This window comes from Jaculus jaculus, chromosome 8, assembly GCF_020740685.1.
Source record: "Jaculus jaculus isolate mJacJac1 chromosome 8, mJacJac1.mat.Y.cur, whole genome shotgun sequence".
NCBI classification, from domain to species: Eukaryota; Metazoa; Chordata; class Mammalia; order Rodentia; family Dipodidae; genus Jaculus; species Jaculus jaculus.
Window position 1 is genome coordinate 77,352,350 of NC_059109.1, and position 18,622 is coordinate 77,370,971.

General features: G+C 40.2%; 1 protein-coding gene across 7 annotated transcripts in view; it reads right to left on the reverse strand.

Annotated features, from left to right (window-relative positions):
- The window catches only part of Glt1d1 (glycosyltransferase 1 domain containing 1), a 173,962-nt gene that overhangs the window by 117,860 nt on the left and 37,480 nt on the right, over positions 1-18,622 (reverse strand). For all 7 annotated transcript variants that reach the window (XM_045155692.1, XM_045155691.1, XM_045155690.1 and 4 more), the window contains exon 3: positions 11,776-11,881. In XM_045155692.1, coding sequence (XP_045011627.1) covers positions 11,776-11,881 — 106 coding nt within the window. The remainder of the gene's footprint in view (positions 1-11,775; positions 11,882-18,622) is intronic.

Consider the following 18,622-nt stretch of genomic DNA (forward strand, 5'->3'; position numbering starts at 1 on the left):
ATGTGTTGTTTACATACTAGGTATGCCCGTAACTAATAAAAATAAATTTTTAAGCAAAGAGGAACCTACAGAATGGGAAAAAATCTTCGCCAGCTATATATCTGATAGAGGATTAATATCTAGGATATACAAAAAACTCAAAAAGTTAAATAATAAGGAATCAAACAAGCCAATCAAAAAATGGGCTATGGAGCTAAGTAGAGCATTCTCAAAGGAAGAAATACGAATGGCATATAAGCATCTAAAAAAATGTTCTACATCACTAGTCATCAGGGAAATGCAGATTAAAACTACATTGAGGTTCCATCTCACTCCTGTCAGATTGGCCACCATCATGAAAACAAATGATCATAAATGTTGGCGGGGATGTGGAAAAAAAGGAACCCTTCTACACTGCTGGTGGGAATGCAATCTAGTCCAGCCATTGTGGAAATCAGTGTGGAAGTTCCTAAAACAGCAAAAGATTGATCTACCATATGACCCAGCTATAGCACTCCTAGGCATATATCCGAAGGAATCATCTCATTTCCTTAGAAGTACATGCTCAACCATGTTTATTGCTGCTCAATTCATAATAGCTGGGAAATGGAACCAGCCTAGGTGTCCCTCAACTGATGAGTGGATAATGAAGATGTGGCATATTTATACAATGGAGTTCTACTCAGAGGTAAAGAAAAATGAAGTTAAGAAATTTGCAGAAAAATGGATGGACCTGGACAGGATTATAGTAAGTGAGGTAACCCAGGCCCAGAAAGCCAAGCACCACATGTTCTCTCTCATATGTGGATCCTAGCTACAGATGACTGGGCTTCTGCGTGAGAATGAAAATACTTAGTAGCAGAGGCCAGTAAGTTAAAAAGGAGACATAAAGGGAAGAGAAAGGAAGGGAGGAGGGTATTTAATAGGTTGATATTGTATATATGTAAGTACAATGATTGTGATGGGGAGGTAGTAAGATGGAGAATGGAATTTCAAAGGAGAAAGTGGGGGGGGGAATTAACATCGGATTTTTTTAAATTTTTATTTATTTATTTATTTATTTGAGAGCGACAGACACAGAAAGACAGATAGAGGGAGAGAGAGAATGGGCACTCCAGGGCTTCCAGCCTCTGCAAACGAACTCCAGACGCATGCGCCCCCTTGAACATCTGGCTACCATGGGACGTGGGGAACCGAGCCTCGAACCGGGGTCCTTAGGCTTCATAGGCAAGCGCTTAACCGCTAAGCCATCTCTCCAGCACGCCATGGGATATTTTTTTATAATCATGGAAAATGCTAATAAAAATTTTTTTAAAAATGCATATAATCAAATGATAAAGAGAACACAACATACCAAAACTTTTGGAACAAAATGAAGGAAGATGTAACATGGAAATTTATAGCTTTAAGTGCCTATATTAAGAAATTAGAGGGCTGGTAAAATGGCTTAGCAATTAAGGTATTTCCCCTGTAAAGCCTAAGGACCCTGGTTCGATTCCCCAGGACCCAGTAAGCTAGATGCACAATGGGGTACATGCATCTGGAGTTAGTTTGCAGCAGCTAAAGGCCCATTCTCTCTTTCTCTCTCTAAATAATAAATAAATAAAATATTTTTTTAAAAGGAATGATAAGCCCTAAGAAAATCTGATCAAAAGAGACACAAACTAGTAAAGGTACCCTTACAACAGATACCAAAACAATTTCAGGAAATCATAAAGACATAATTTAAGAACATATACTTCACTAAGTTTGAAAATTTGAAAGAAATGGATGATCTCCTTGATTTATATGTCCTGTCAAAATTAAATCAGGATGACATTAACCATTTAAACAGACCTATAACAAGTACTGAGATACAAACACCTATTTAAAAAATTTTCCCAGTCCAGGCCCAAATGGATTAACTGGTGAATTCTACCAGATGGTCACAGAAGAACTAACAGGAAAAGGAAGGAACTCTAACAAACTCCAATTACAAGTAAAAGAGCTTTGTAATTTCATGAGGTCCCAGTGGTTGATTAGTGGTTTTATTTCCTAAGGCATTGGGGTGATATTCAGAAAGCCATTGCTTATGCTAATATGTTGGAGGGTTTTCTTTGGTTTGTGTGTTTGGTAATTTTTTTTTAATTTTTATTAACATTTTCCATGATTATAAAATATATCCCATGGTAATTCCCTCCCTCCCCACCCCCACACTTTCCCGTTTGAAATTCCATTCTCCATCATATTACCTCCCCATTACAATCATTGTAATTACATATATACAATATCAACCTATTAAGTAGCCTCCTCCCTTCCTTTCCCCACCCTTTATGTCTCCTTTTCAACTTACTGGCCTCTGCTACTAAGTATTTTCATTCTCACACAGAAGCCCAGTCATCTGTAGCTAGGATCCACATATGAGAGAGAACATGTGGCGCTTGGCTTTCTGGGCCTGGGTTACCTGACTTAGTATAATACTTTCCAGGTCCATCCATTTTTCTGCAAATTTCATAACTTCATTTTTCTTTACCACTGAGTAGAACTCCATTGTATGAATGTACCACATCTTCATTATCCACTCATCTGTTGAGGGACATCTAGGCTGGTTCCATTTCCCAGCTATTATAAATTGAGCAGCAATAAACATGGTTGAGCATGTACTTCTAAGGAAATGAGATGAGTCCTTTGGATATATGCCTAGGAGTGCTATAGCTGGGTCATATGGTAGATCAATCTCTAGCTGCTTTAGGAACCTCCACACTGTTTTACACAATGGCTGGACCAGATTGCATTCCCACCAGCAGTGCAGAAGGGTTCCTTTTTTTCCACATCCCCGCCAACATTTATGATCATTTGTTTTCATGATGGTGGCCAATCTGACAGGAGTGAGATGGAATCTCAATGTAGTTTTAATCTGCATTTCCCTGATGACTAGTGACATAGAACATTTTTTAAGATGCTTATATGCCATTCATATTTCTTCCATTGAGAACTCTCTATTTAGCTCCATAGCCCATTTTTTGATTGGCTTATTTGATTCCTTATTATTTAATGTTTTGAGTTCTTTGTATATCCTAGATATTAATCCTCTATCAGATATATAGCTGGCGAAGATTTTTTCCCATTCTGTAGGTTGCCTCTTTGCTTTTTTCACTGTGTCCTTTGCGGTGCAAAATCTTTGTAATTTCATTAGGTCCCAGTGATTAATCTGTGGTTTTATTGCCTGAGCAATTGGGGTTGTATTCAGAAAGTCTTTGCCAAGACCAATATGTTGAAGGGTTTCCCCTACTTTTTCCTCTAGCAGTTTCAAAGTTTCCGGTCTGATGTTAAGGTCTTTAATCCATTTGGACTTAATTCTTGTGCATGGCGAGAGAGAAGAATCTATTTTCATCCTTCTGCAGATATATATCCAGTTTTCAAAACACCATTTGCTGAAGAGGCTGTCTCTTCTCCAATGAGTATTTTTGGCATATTTATCGAATATCAGGTGGCTATAGCTACTTGGGCTTACATCTGGGTCCTCTATTCTGTTCCACTGATCTACATGTCTGTTTTTGTGCCAGTACCATGCTGTTTTTGTTACTATGGCTCTGTAGTATAGGGTAAAATCAGGTATGGTGATACCACCAGCCTCTTTTTTGTTGCTCAGTATTATTTTAGATATTCGAGGTTTTTTGTGATTCCAAATGAAGTTTTGGATTGTTTTTTCTATTTCCATGAAGAAAGCCTTTGGAATTTTGATAGGGATTGCATTAAATGTGTAGATTGCTTTAGGTAAGATTGCCATTTTCACGATATTGATTCTTCCAATCCAGGAACAAGGGATGTTTCTCCACTTTCTAGTGTCTTCTGCAATTTCTCGCTTGAGTGTTTTAAAGTTCTCATTGTATAGATTCTTTACTTCCTTGGTTAGGTTTATTCCAAGGTATTTTATTTTTTTTGATGCAATTGTGAATGGGAGTGATTCTCTGATTTCATCCTCTGTGTGTTTGTTGTTAGCATATATGAAGGCTACTGATTTCTGTGTATTGATTTTGTATCCTGCTACATTGCTGTAGGTTTTGATCAGCTCTAACAGCTTGCTAGTAGACTCTTTAGGGTCCTTTATGTATAGAATCATGTCATCTGCAAATAATGATAACTTGATTTCTTCCTTTCCAATTTGTATCCCTTTTATGTGTGTCTCTTGCCTTATTGCTATGGCCAAGACTTCCAAAACTATATTAAATAGAAGTGGGGACAGTGGACACCCTTGTCTTGTTCCTGATTTTAGTGGAAAAGCTTCCAGTTTTTCCCCATTTAGTAATATGTTGGCTGTAGGCTTGTCATAAATAGCCTTTATTATATTGAGATATGTTCCTTCTATTCCCAGTCTCTGTAGGACTTTTACCATGAAGGGATGTTGGAGTTTGTCAAATGCTTTCTCTGCATCTAATGAGATGATCATGTGATTTTTGTCCTTCAACCCGTTTATGTAATGTATTACATTTATAGATTTGCGTATGTTGAACCATCCCTGCATCTCTGGGATAAAGCCTACTTGGTCAGGGTGAATGATCTTTTTGATATACTCTTGTATTCTGTTTGCCAATATTTTGTTGAGAATTTTTGCATCTATGTTCATGAGGGAGATTGGTCTGTAATTTTCATTTTTTGTTCTATCTTTGCCTGGTTTTGGTATCAGGGTGATGCTGGCCTCATAGAAGGAGTTTGGTAGAATTCCTTCTTTTTCTATTTCCTGGAAAAGCTTAAGAAGCAATGGTGTTAGCTCTTCCTTAAAAGTCTGGTAAAATTCAGCAGTGAATCCATCCGGGCCTGGGCTTTTTTTAGTTGGGAGATTATTGATAACTGTTCAGATCTCCATGTTTGTTATAGGTCTATTTAAGTGATTAATCTCATTTTGATTTAATTTAGGTAGGTCATATAGATCAAGGAAATCATCCATTTCTTTCAGATTTTCATACTTTGTGGAGTATATGCTTTTATAGTATGTTCCTATGATTTTTTGAATTTCTCTGGAATCTGTTGTGATGTTACCTTGTTCATCTCTGATTTTATTAATTTGTGTCTCTTCTCTCTTTCTTTTGGTCAGATTTGCTAAGCGTTTATCAATCTTGTTTATCCTTTCAAAGAACCAACTCTTTGTTTCATTAATTCTTTGGATTGTTCTTTTTGTTTCTATCTCATTAATTTCTGCCCTAATATTTATTATTTCTTCCCGTCTACTGATTTTTGGTTTGCCTTGTTCTTCTTTTTCCAAGGCTTTAAGGCGAAGCATTAGGTCGTTTACTTGCGACCTTTCTAATTTCTTAATATAGGCACTTAAGGCTATAAATTTACCTCTTAGAACTGCCTTCATTGTGTCCCAGAGATTTTGGTATGTTGTGTTCTCATTATCATTTGACTCTATAAATTTTTTGATTTCCTTTTTGATTTCTTCATTGACCCACTCATCATTTAGTAGTGTATTGTTTAGTTTCCATGATTTTGTGTATGCTCTATAGCCTTTCTTGCTACTGATTTGTAGTTTAATTCCATTGTGGTCAGATAGAATGCAAGGAATTATTTCAATTTTCCTGAATTTGTTAAGATTTGCTTTGTGTCCTAATATATGGTCTATTTTAGAGAATGTTCCATGTGCTGCTGAAAAGAATGTATATTCTGCAGCCTTTGGATGAAATGTCCTGTATATATCTGTTAGGTCCATTCCTTCTATGACCTCATTTAGTCCAGATGCCTCTCTGTTTATTCTTTACCTGGATGACCTGTCAATTGATGAGAGTGGGGTGTTAAAGTCACCCACCACCACTGTGTTTGGTGTTATCTGTGACCTTAGTTCTAATAGTGTTTGTTTGACGAATTTGGGAGCCCCCATGTTAGGTGCATATATGTTTAGGATTGTAATGTCCTCCTGTTGGAGTGTGCCCTTAATCAATATAAAGTGATCTTCCTTATCTTTCTTGACTAACGTCGGACTAAAGTCTACCCTGTCTGATATTAGGATAGCAACCCCTGCTTGTTTTCTAGGCCCATTTGCTTGAAACACCGTCTTCCAACCTTTCACCCTAATATAATGTCTATCCTTTGTAGAAAGGTGAGTTTCTTGGAGACAACAAATTGTAGGATCCTGCTTTTTAACCCAGTCTGCAAATCTATGTCTTTTCGTTGGGGCATTGAGACCGTTGATATTAAGAGATATTATTGACAGGTGTGTATTTATGTTTGCCATTTTTGTGTGTGTGTGTGTGTTACTGGTTCTACCTGTGCTCTCTTCTGTTAACTGGTATTTGAGTATAGCTTGTTTTTTCTAGGTTCCTTATATGTGTGCTTTTCCTTTTGTTCAGCATGGAGGATTCTATCAAGTATTTTCTGTAGAGCTGGTTTTGTCTTCAAATACTCCTTTAACCTGATTTTGTCATGGAATGTCTTTATTTCTCCATCTATTTGAATGGATAACTTTGCAGGATAAAGTAACCTTGGTTGACAGTTGTTATCTTTCAGAACTTGGAATATATCACTCCAAGCCCTTCTGGCTTTAAAAGTTTGTGTTGAATAATCTGCTGTAATCCTGATGGGCTTGCTTTTGTAGGTAACTTGATTTTTCTCTCTAACTGCTTTCAATATTTTTTCTTTGGTTTGTGTGTTTGGAGGTTTCATTATAATATGGCGAGGAGAGGTTCTTTCTGGGTTTTGTCTGGCTAGGGTTCTAAAGGCTTCCTGTATCTGTATTGGCACCTCTTTCCCAATTTGGGGGAAATTTTCCTCTATGATTTTGTTGGAGATGCCTACTATGCCTCTGGAGTGGAGTTCTTCTCCTTCTAGTATCCCCTGAATTCTTATATTGGATCTTTTCATAGTGTCCCGAATATCTTGAAATTCCCACTCATACTTTTCTATAAGTTTGTCTTTCTCTTTGTTGGACTGCATTAGGTCTGCCACCTGGTCTTCTAGCTTAGATATTCTCTCCTCTCCCTCATCCATCCTACTGTTGAGATTTTCTACAGAGTTTTTTATTTCATTAACTGTGTTCTTCATTGCTAGTAATTCTGACTGGGTTTTTTTTTTATTATTTCTATTTCCCTATTTATGTCTTGTATTGCCTTCTTTATTTCATTAAATTGGTGTCCTGCCTCTTCTTTGATTCCTTTGATTTCCTCTTTGATTTCCTCTTTGATTTCTTCTTTGATTGTTTTCATGTGTTCTTTGACCTCTTTGAACATATTTATAATTATTCTTTTGAACTCTTTCTCAGGCATTTCCTCTAACTCTTTCTCACTGGAGGACATTTCTGATGCATTAATACTTTTAGGTGGATTGATATCATCTTGCTTTTTAGTGTTTCTTGTGTTATAATGTATATATTTTTGCATCTTGGATTAAGTTAATGCTTGGATTTTCTAGCTAGCTGTGTATTCTTAGCTGTATCAATTTATTTGATGTAATATATTTTCAGGGTAGGACCTTAAGGTATTAGGTGTGGCTCTTAAGACTCTCAGAGTATCTACAAAGATGTTCTTAGGGGTTGAGTTTCCCTGCTTTAGGAGTATTCAAGCAGGCTGAGTGGAATAAAATACAGGTAGATTCTAAAATTTAACTAAACACTGTACATATTCAATCAAAAACAGCCCCAAGTATGTATGCAAGGGTAGTTATTTTAATGACCAGATCCTCTATCAACAAAGAGGTTTAGATTTCTGGTCTGTTGAGGGATCCAAGTCAGCTTGTGACTAAGTGAGACCCTTCCCTGGTGCAATCCCAGTTACCTTGGGTGATTTTGGTCTCAGTCAATTTGCTGCCTGGGTCGTCGGGCTGCTGTTCTGATTTCTGGAGCTGGGCACTTGCTTTTCCTACGGGGCAAACCGAGTCGCTGCTGCTGCCTCTGCTGCTGCCGTAGCTGCCACCACCGGAGCCACCACCGCTGCTGAAGCTGCTGCTGCCGTGTCCACCGCCGCTGCTCCCCCCGAAGCCGCTGCTGCGGGATCTGCCACCGCTGCCGCTCCTGGGTCCGCTGCTGCTGGGGCCGCTGGTACCGGTGCTGAAGCCGCTGAAGTTGCTGCCGAACTCTGCTCCTGCTTGGGTCCCGCTGTCAGCCCAAGTTGGCGTGGCCGGGTCCCGGGCCGCTGCTGTGTTCGCTGGAGCTGGGTTCAGGCAGTGGGGGAGGGGAGGGAGCCGCAGCTGCTCTGGTTCTCTCGCTACTCCACGTGTTCTTCTACCTCGCGGTCTGCTCCTCCGTTGCTCGCTGCCCCTCTCCCCTCACGTTTCCCGAGTTGCGGAGAGCGCGGTGTGAGGGGAAAATCCCGCACCTGGCTTTTCCTGCAGCTCGAGCTGAGAGTCTGGCGGCTTTCTGCTGCGCCGTGGCTGCGGCGGTTGGCCGAGCTGCCGGAGCCGCTTTTCCGCCTGTGCAGGCTCTGGATGCTCTATAACTCTTCTACTTCTCCGCTGCCGCCTCAATTTCCTATACACCTCACTTTTTAGTAAAAGTGTGTATTTTGCTGAGTTTTTTTGGTCTTTTTCCCCCCTAGGCTGCTTTGGCGTGGTACCTACGCCGCCATCTTAACCGGAAGTGTTTGGTAATTTAATTATAATATGTTTTGTCTGTTTGGTGTTCTAAAGGTTTCCTGTACCTGTACTGGCACCTCTTTTCCAATTTGGGGGAAGTTTTCTTCTATGTGTGTGTGTGTGTGTGTGTGTTTGTTTGTGTGTGTGTGTGTGTTTTTTTTTTTTTTGAAAACACTTTGCATGCCTTTGGAGTAAAATTCTTCTCTTTCTACTATACCCTGAATTCTTGTTTTATCTTTTCATAGTGTCACAAATATCTTGAAATTCCTATTCAAACCTTCCTATTTGTATTTGTCTTTGTGGGACTGTATTAGATCTGCCTCCTGGCCTTCTAGCTTAGATATTCTGTTCTCTCCTTCATCAATTCTACTGGAGAGATGTTTCTACAGAACTTTTTGTTTGACTAACTGCACTGTTCATTGCTAGTATTTCTGACTGATTTTTCTTTATTATTTCTATTTCCTTATTCATGTCTTGTATTGACCTCCTTATTTCATTAAACTGGTTTCCCGTGTTCTTCTATTCCTTTGATTTCTTTGAGTATATTTATAATATTTCTTTTGAAATCATTCTCAGGCATTTCCTTTAGATCAGTCTCACTGGAGGTCATTTCTGATGGATTTATAATATTTGGTGGATTTACATTGTCTTGATTTTTTGTGTTTCTTATATTATAATGTAGAAATTTTTACATCTTGGATTAATTTAATGCTTGGGTTTTCTGATTATGTGCAGTATTATTAGATGTATCAAACAATCTGAATTTATATATCTTCAGGGTAGGATCTTAAAGTGCTAGGTGTGGCTCTTAATACTCTCAGAGTTACCACAAAAGTGACCTTAGGTGTTGGGTTTGCGTGCTATGAGAGTATTCTAGTAGGCTAGGAATGACAAAATATAGGCAAATTCTAAAATTTAACTGAACAATATGCACATTCAATGAAAACCAGCAGAGTATGCAAGGATAGGTATTATGACAAACAGATCTCCTTCTAACAAATTCAAGGTCCCTAATAATGTGTGTTGCCCTATACCCTTAATCCTGTCAACTGGGAAGCTAAGATTTTTGGTCAATAGAGGGTTCTAAGGTCAGCTTGTGACCAAGTGAGACCCTGCCCCAACGAACAACAGAAGAGGAGACAAAGGCACTATAAATCAGGAAACAACAAATGACATCCCAAAATATTGCTTATTTAAGAAGGGCAAATCTGACCATACGTCAGATTTGACACATAATTTACCCGGCATAGAAGGTGTGATTATCCCTTCTGACGCAAGCTTTTTTTCTGATGCATGCAAGCTTTTTTTCTGACGCAGGCTTTTTTGGATGGATACTGACCTGATGTAAGCCCAGTTACCTTTTGGGATAGCTTTGGTCTCAATTATGCTGTGCACCTGCTTGGGTCTCTCTTTGCTGTGCTGTGAGCTCAGGTAGGATGGATGGGTCGGTGGGTCACTGCTCTGATCACTTGTGCTGGGTGCTGTGCAGGTGAGCTCCCTTCCCAGGTCTCTGGTGCTTGCCCGTGCTTATGCTGGCAGTGGAGGAAGGGGAGGCCAAGGATGGTGGCTGAAGTTCTCCCACTGGTCCTCGCGATCCTCTTCCTCACAAGCCACTCCGCTGGTCCCTACCATCCTCCTCTTCATGTTTCTTGAGTTTGAGAGGAGGCTGGTATGAATGGAAAAACCCCTCACCTGGCTGTTCCTGAGCCTGACACCTTCAGCTGCACAAATGTGGTGCCACTGCAGCGGGAGCCGCTTCTGCCTGCGTCTGTGGTCTCTAGATGCTCTGGATCTCTCCTACTTCTCTGCTATGGTTGGTAATTTCTTATACACCTTTACTTTTAAGTAGAAGAGTATATTTTACGGAGTTTTGTTTTTTTTTGTTTTTTTTTTTTCCTTTTTCTCCCCTAGGCTTCTTTGGTGGTTCCTATGCTGCCATCTTAACCAAAATTCCCCAACTGGTCATATTTTCATTCTTATGGTTGTATTTGTTATACAAAGTAAAAATATGGAAGGATTTTTGCCCCACCAAGACTTCCCATTCACACCAGAGAGTTTTCTAAAAATGCCTTGTCACAAGTCACAATCACAACCAGTTGAGTAAAATCTTAATGGGCTCTTTTTACTAGATTCTGGAATCAGGCTCTGCCTAGGTCCACAAAATGAGAAGAGTGTTCATGCTGCTCAGGTAAGCATAACCTGAATGCAGCCTTACAGACAGATAGGGAGGGGAATAAAGTCAGATCCCAAAGCACAGGCCTCATCAGTCTCTTTCTAGGGTTACACAGAAGAACTTCCTCATCCCAAGGACTCAGGTGATCAGTGACAGGCGTAAGCATCCCATGTGATGACTCCTCACTTACAGCAATGACTCTACTCTGGTGTGACTATTCCTCAGGCCTGGCGCAGGAGCCTGGCCCAAAATAGCCTCAACCATAGAGAGCAGGGCTCTGAGGTGGAGGTTATGGCCATTATACTACAGTATTCAGAAATGAGCACCCAAAGTTGTCATAGTGCCTAGGAGGTGGAGATCACAGCCAGTTCCTGGGTTCTCCTGTCACACAGTAACACCACATAACTAATAAATGTGCCATCCTAAATGCTCAGTGTCACCTTGAAGAAGCATCACCTGTAGTAGCAGCCCTCTGGACCCAAGATGGTGGGGAGTGACATAAATAGAGGACTGAGCCACAGTACAGAAACCCAGTACTGACTCTTCTCACTGCTCACAAATAGTTTGCAGAGCTTAGAAAGCAATAGACAAGGGGCATGGAAGAATAGTCACTAGGGTAACCATGAGGCTAGCTGAACCCTAACATGTGTGGTGGTCATATAGTTTGTGCCTGTACAGCTTTTAGAAAAAGGTGAGTCAGCCAGGTGTAACTGCAGCATTCAGGAAGCTAAGGTAAAAGAATTGCTATGAGTTCAAGGCTATCCTGGAATATAGAATGAGTTCCAGTCAAGCCTATGCTAGAGTGAAACTCTTCCTCAAAACCTAAAAAGAAGTAAGGAAAGAAGGGAGGGAGGAATGAACAGAAGAAAGGGAGCAAAGAAAACAATTGTGTCTTTCTACCATGCAGAATCTTCTAAGAATGTTCATTCAATATTACTAATGATAGGGCCAGCTGGAATAACATATTTACAATGCAGATTTGTGGCAAAATAAAACTGTGCCAAATGAAGGAAAAGATGGTATGAACTGGTTTCCTGTTATAAGATGTAAATTTCCCAAGGGAGAATTCTCTAAAGTCTTACCTGGCTTCCTTGAGAACTTTTCCCATGACTTCGTTTTTTTCTCTGTGGTTCGCATCTTCATTTAAATCTGTTCCACCAAAGATGACTCCAAAAGGAATGCCATGGCCTACAAAACAATGACAGGTAGACACAGAATTAATCTCCGAAGACACTCCTCACTAACCAGCCCCAGAAGTCCCCAGAACCAAAGGGCTATGGGGTTGGTTGGTTGACTTGGAAACAAGGACTCACTGTAAAGCCTAGGTTGGCCTAGAACTCTCAATCCTTCTGTCTCAGCTTTCCAAGGCCTGGAATTACAAATATGTAGTACCACATCCACATGTTTTGTTTTTGTTGTTTGTTGTTGTTTTTGAGACAGAATGGCATGTAGTGGAGGCTTGCCTTAATCTTACTATGTAGCTGTGGATGACCTTGAACTTCTAATCCAATTGCTTCCAGATCTAGAATACAAATGTACAGATGTACACCTCCATAATGGTTTATGCAGCTCAGCGAGATATACCAGCTTCCTGCATACCAGGCAAACACTCTACCAACATTGCCTTATGTTCATCCCAAGGTGCTAGTACCTATTCTACCCAACTCTCCGGAGTGGGTAGAGAAAGTGTCATTATTTAAAACTTAAAACCCCACATTAAGATTAATCATGCAAAATGCCAGCCACAACCATCAAGTTTAGCATTTTCTATTAATCTGCTTTAAATTTTAACAACTGAAAAACACTGTTCACCACCACCATCAAAGCCAAACTCATCATTCCTGGGAAATGAGAGGTGAATCTTCAGCCATCAAGGTTGATGACAGTGAAGGTACCCTCTAAACTAAACTAATACACTGTTATCATCACACCACCTAGCAGCTATGAGGGCGTAGAAGGGGCAAACTATAGACAAAATCTTCAAGGAAAGAGAAGCACAAAAGAAACATGTGACAAAGGCACTGTTAAGTAGCTGTTCAGCTTAGAGGTCACTGGGAATGGAGCCCTCTCTCATAATCTGCATCAAGACAAACCAGGAATTGAAACTAGAAGACTCTGATCACTTGCAGAAGAATGGGATCTGAGCTGTACTCTGGGGCCTAGGTAGAAAATACATGATATTCTGAACTTCCTGGAAGAGCATTAAATTACTATCCTGTCAGGGGTTTTCTGGCAAAGAACAAGGGGACCCCATTTTCCTTACCCCGAGAGTCCATCCAAATGGGCGAGATAATCACATGGACAGGACGACACCCCTCACAGAAAGCTGTCTGCTGTAGAGACCAGAAATGACTTAAAAGTGGGCTGAGGAGATGTTCAGCACTTGCCATTGAAGCATGAGTACCTCACTTTGTATCCCCAGTACCCACATAACTGTAGGGTGGGCAGAGCAGCACCTACCTATAATCCCAGTGGGGATGACCTGCATCCCCAACGAGGAGGTCTTCTTCAGAAAAGGGGCAGGAATGAGGGAAAGGATGGTACCACCATGTGTTGGTTACATACTAAGTATGTCCATATCTAGTAAAAATAAATTTTAAAATAATAATAATAATAAAGTCTGCCAAAAATGTAGATTGACACAGTGGCATCTTTGCCAATTGTTCACTCTCATGCTTTGCAATAAACCCTGCCTGTCTTCAAGTCTGTGCACTCATCTGAATTCTTTCAACAGAAATCACAAGAATGAGCCAGGTGGTTGTGGCACACACCTTTAATCCCAGCACTCGGGGGGGGGGGGCAGAGGTAGGAGGACTGCCAAGAGCTTGAGGCCACCCTGAGAACACATAGTGAATTCCAGGTTAGCCTGGGCTAGAGTGAGACTTTACCTCAAAAAACCAAAAGTAAAAAAAAAAAAAAAAAAATTAAAAAATTAAAAAAAGAAATCACAGGAATGGGGAAGCGGAGGGGAGATCAAGTAACAGCACTCTTAGAAGAAGAGCCAGAAACTCAGGTGATTATGTGAAGTGGGGAAACATAGGAAGAGCCTGACTGACACCAGCAGAGGGTGTGGCCATCCCACTAGCTCACTGACCAAAGAGTACATGAGCACAGGTACATAATCCTTCAGTATGTGCATACCTACCAATGAAAGGGTAAGCTCAAGAGACACTAAGAGGGCTCCCAAAGGTCAACTTGAAATTTCAAAAGAGGCTGCAGCCTGCAAGCCATCCAACAGACAAGTCTAGCTTGAGTCACACTGGGATGCCTCACAGCTGGCCCTGTTGAGACTCAGCATTTAGAGTCTGGCCTGGCCTTTGAGTTATTTTGTAATGTAAATTAGCAGAGTCCATCTTTCATGCTCACTTTGGAATTTCAGTGCTAATAAGACAGACACAGCATAGTAATCAGAAGGCTGGGGATATATCACCATAGTACAGTACTTCCCTAGCATACCCAAAGCTATAGGTTCAATCCCTAGTATTGAAGGGGAGGGGAGAAGATACTAAGCAAGCTGGGCATGGTGGCACACACTTTGTTGCAGTTATTTTCATGTTTCTAGAATAAAGCACCCAACCAAAATCAGCTGGTAGGTGGAAAGTTTTTATATTTTGGTTTACATTCTCAAGGGGAAGCTGCATGAGGACAGCATGGCATGAGCAGAGGTTGGACATCACCTCTCCCACAGCAGCTGGAATTAGCAACAGGAGGGTGAGTAGACTAACACTGGCAAGCTAGGGACTAAAAACCTCAAGGTCCACCCTCAATGACATGCCTCTTCTAGCAAGGCTCCTCCTCCCAAATTGCCACCAGCAAAGGACCAAGTATATAAAACACATGAGTTTATGGAGGATATCTGTTCCAAACCACCACATATCTGTAATTCCAACACTCATGAGGCCAAGAGAAGATGATTAAGAATTAGAGGCCATGATGGGCATGGTGGTGCATGCCTTTAATCCAAGCAGTTGGGAAGCAGAGGCAGAAGGATTACTGTGAGTTTGAGGGCACCCTGAGACTACATACTGGGCTACAGTGAAACCCTACCTCGGAAAAAAAAGACAAAAAAAAAAAAAAGTAGAAGAATTAGAGGCCAGACCAGGAAACATGACACCCTATCTCAGAAAAACAACAAAAAGAATAAATAACAAAATTGGCCAGGAATGGTGGAACATGCCTTTCATCCCACTACTGGGGAGGCAGAAGTTGGAGGATCATCTTGACTTTGAAGCCAGCCTGAGACTACATAGTGAATTGCAGGCCAGCCTAGGCTGCAGCAAGACCCTACCTCAAAAAAAACTGGACTTCCAGGCAAGATGGCAGCATAGGAACCATGCCAGGTCAGCCTAGGGAAGAAAAAGCCAAAGAAAACCCAGAAAAATACACACTTTTACTAAAAAGTGAGGTGTTCTCAAAATTAAAACAGCAGCAGAAAAGTAGGAGAATCCCAGAGCATCCAGAGCCCACACAGACAGGCTACAGCAGCAGCTCCAGCACGGGAAGCAGTGACTCCAGCAGTGGCAGCTGCAGCTCCAGCAGCAGCAGCTTCAACAGCAGCAACGGCGGACCCAGCAGTGGGAGTGCCCATCTTCAGGGCCACAGGTGCCAGGCTCGGTTTGCCCCACAGGAAAAGCCAGTGCCCAACTTCAGAAAACAGAACAGTGGTCCAGCGACCAGCCAGACTACTTGACTGAGACCAAAATCATCCAAAAACGTAACTGGGATTGCACCAGGGAAGGGTCTCACTTGGTCACAAGCTGACTTGGAACCCTCAACAGACCAGAAATCTTAACCTCTTTGTTGAGACAGTATGGTTGTTATAACACCTACTCTTGCATAAAAACTCGGTGCTGTTGTTGATTGAATGTGTACAGTGTTTACTTAAATTTTAGAATCTACCTGTATTTTGTTCCACTCAGCATAATTGAAAACGCCCATAGCAGGCAAACTCAACCACTAGGAACACTTTTATAGATACTCTGAGAGTGCTAAGAGCTACACCTAACATCTAAATCTCCTACACTAAAGATATATAACATCAGATCAATTGATACAGCTAAGAATACCCAGCTAACTAGAAAATCCAAGCATTAGCTTAATCTAAGATGCAGAAATACATACATTATAACACAACAAACACCAAAAATCAAGACAATATAAAACCACCAAAAAGTATTAATGCATCAGAGATGACCTCCGTGAAAACGAGTTGGAGGAAATACCTGAGAAAGATTTCAAAAGAATGATTGTAAATATGTTCAAAGAAGTCAAAGAGGAAACCAAAGGAATCAAAGAGGAAATCGAAGAAGACACAGGACACCAATTTATCAAAGTAAGCAAGTCAATACAAGACATAAATAAGGAAACAGAACTAACAAAGAAAAACCAGTCAGAATTACTAGCAATGAAGAACACAGTTAATGAAATACAAAACTCTGTAGAAAATCTCACCAGTAGAATGGATGAAGGAGAGGACAGAATATCTAAGCTAGAAGACCAGGTGGCAGATCTAATACAGTCCAACAAAGAGAAAGACAAACTAATTGAAAAGTATGAATGGGAATTAAAAGATATTCTGGACACTATTAAAAGATCAAATATAATAATTCAGGGTATAGTAGAAGGAGAAGAATCTCACTCCAAAGGCATAGTAGGCATCATCAACAAAATCATAGAGGAAAACTTCCCCCAAATTGGGAAAGAGTTGCCAATGCAGATACATGAAGCCTTTAGAACACCAGCTAGACAAAACCTGGAAAGAAACTGTCCTCACCATATTATAATCAAACTACCAAACACACACACCAAAGAAAAAATATTGAAAGCAGTTAGAGAGAAAAATCAAGTTACCTACACAGGCAAGCCCATCAGGATTACAGCAGATTATTCAACACAAACTTTAAAAGCCAGAATGGCCTGGAATGATGTATTCCTAATTCTGAAAGATAACAACTGTCAACCAAGGTTACTTTATCCTGCAAAGTTATCCATTCAAATAGATGGAGAAATAAGGACATTCCATGACAAAAGCAGGTAAAAGGAGTATTTGAAGACAAAACCAGCTCTACCGAAAATACTTGAAAGAATCCTCCATGCTGAAGAAAAGGAAAAGCACACATATGGGCTGGAGAGATGGCTTAGTGGTTAAGCGCTTGCCTGTGAAGCCTAAGGACCCCAGTTTGAGGCTCGGTTCCCCAGGTCCCACGTTAGCCAGATGCACAAGGGGGTGTACACATCTGGAGTTCGTTTGCAGAGGCTGGAAGCCCTGGCGCGCCCATTCTCTCTCTCTCCCTCTATCTGTCTTTCTCTCTGTGTCTGTCGCTCTCAAATAAATAAATAAATAAATAATTTAAAAAAAACACATATAAGGAACCTGGAGAAAACAAGCAATACTCAAATACTAGTTCACACAAGAGAGCAAAGGTAGAACTGAAACCACAAAAAAATAGAAAATATAAATAAATACCTTTTAATAATATCACTTAAGTCAACAGCCTCAATGCCCCAACCAAAAGACATAGATTTGCAGAATGGGTTAAAAAGCAGAATCCTACAATTTTTTGCCTCCAAGAAACTCACCTGTCTACAAAGGATGTACATTATCTTAGGGTGAAAGGTTGGAAAACGGTGTTTCAAGCAAATGGGCCTAGAAAACAAGCAAGGGTTGCTATCCTAATATCTGACAAGGTAGACTTCAGTCCAATGTTAGTCAAGAAAGATAAGGAAGGTCACATTATATTGATTAAGGGCACACTCCAAAAGGAGGACATTGCAATCCTAAACATATATGCACCTAACACGGGCGCACCCAAATTCATCAAACAAACACTATTAGAACTAAGGTCACAGATAACACCAAACACAGTGGTGGTGGGTGACTTTAACACCCCACTCTCATTAATTGACAGGTCATCTCGGGAAAAAATAAATAAAGAGGCATCTGGACTAAATGAGGTCATAGAAGGAATGGACCTAACAGATATATACAGGACATTTCATCCAAATGCTGAAGAATATACATTCTTTTCAGCAGCACATGGAACATTCTCTAAAATAGACCATATATTAGGACACAAAGAAAATCTAAACAAATTCAGGAAAACTGAAATAATTCCTTACATTCTATCTGACCACAATGAAATCAAACTACAAATCAGTAGCAAGAAAGGCTATAGAGCATACACAAAATCATGGAAACTAAACAATACACTACTAAATGAGGAATGGGTCAATGAAGAAATCAAGAAGGAAATCAAAAAATTTATAGAGTCAAAGGATAATGAGAACACAACATACCAAAATATCTGGGACACAATGAAGGCAGTTCTAAGAGGTAAATTTATAGCCTTAAGTGGCTATATTAAGAAATCAGAAAGGTCACAAGTAAATGACCTAATGCTTCACCTTAAAGCCTTGGAAAAAGAAGAACAAGGCAAACCAAAAATCAGTAGATGGGAAGAAATAATAAAGAGTAGGGAAGAAATTAATGAAATAGAAACTAAAAAAAACAATCCAAAGAATCAATGAAACAAAGAGTTGGTTCTTTGAAAGGATAAACAAGATTGATAAACCCTTAGCAAATCTGACCAAAAGAAAGAGAGAAGAGACACAAATAAATAAAATTATAGTTGAAAAAGTTCACATCACAACAGATGCCAGAGAAATTCAAAACATCATAGGCACATACTATGAGAGCATATAGTCCACAAAGTATGAAAATATGAAAGAAAGGGATGAGTTCCTTGATTTATATGACCTATATAAATTAAATCAAGATGAGATTAATCACTTAAATAGACCTTTAACAAGCATGGAGATCTGAACAGTTATCAAAAATCTCCCAACTGGGCTGGAGAGATGGCTTAGTGGTTAAGCGCTTGCCTGTGAAGACTAAGGGCCCTGGTTTGAGGCTCGGGTCCCCAGGTCCCA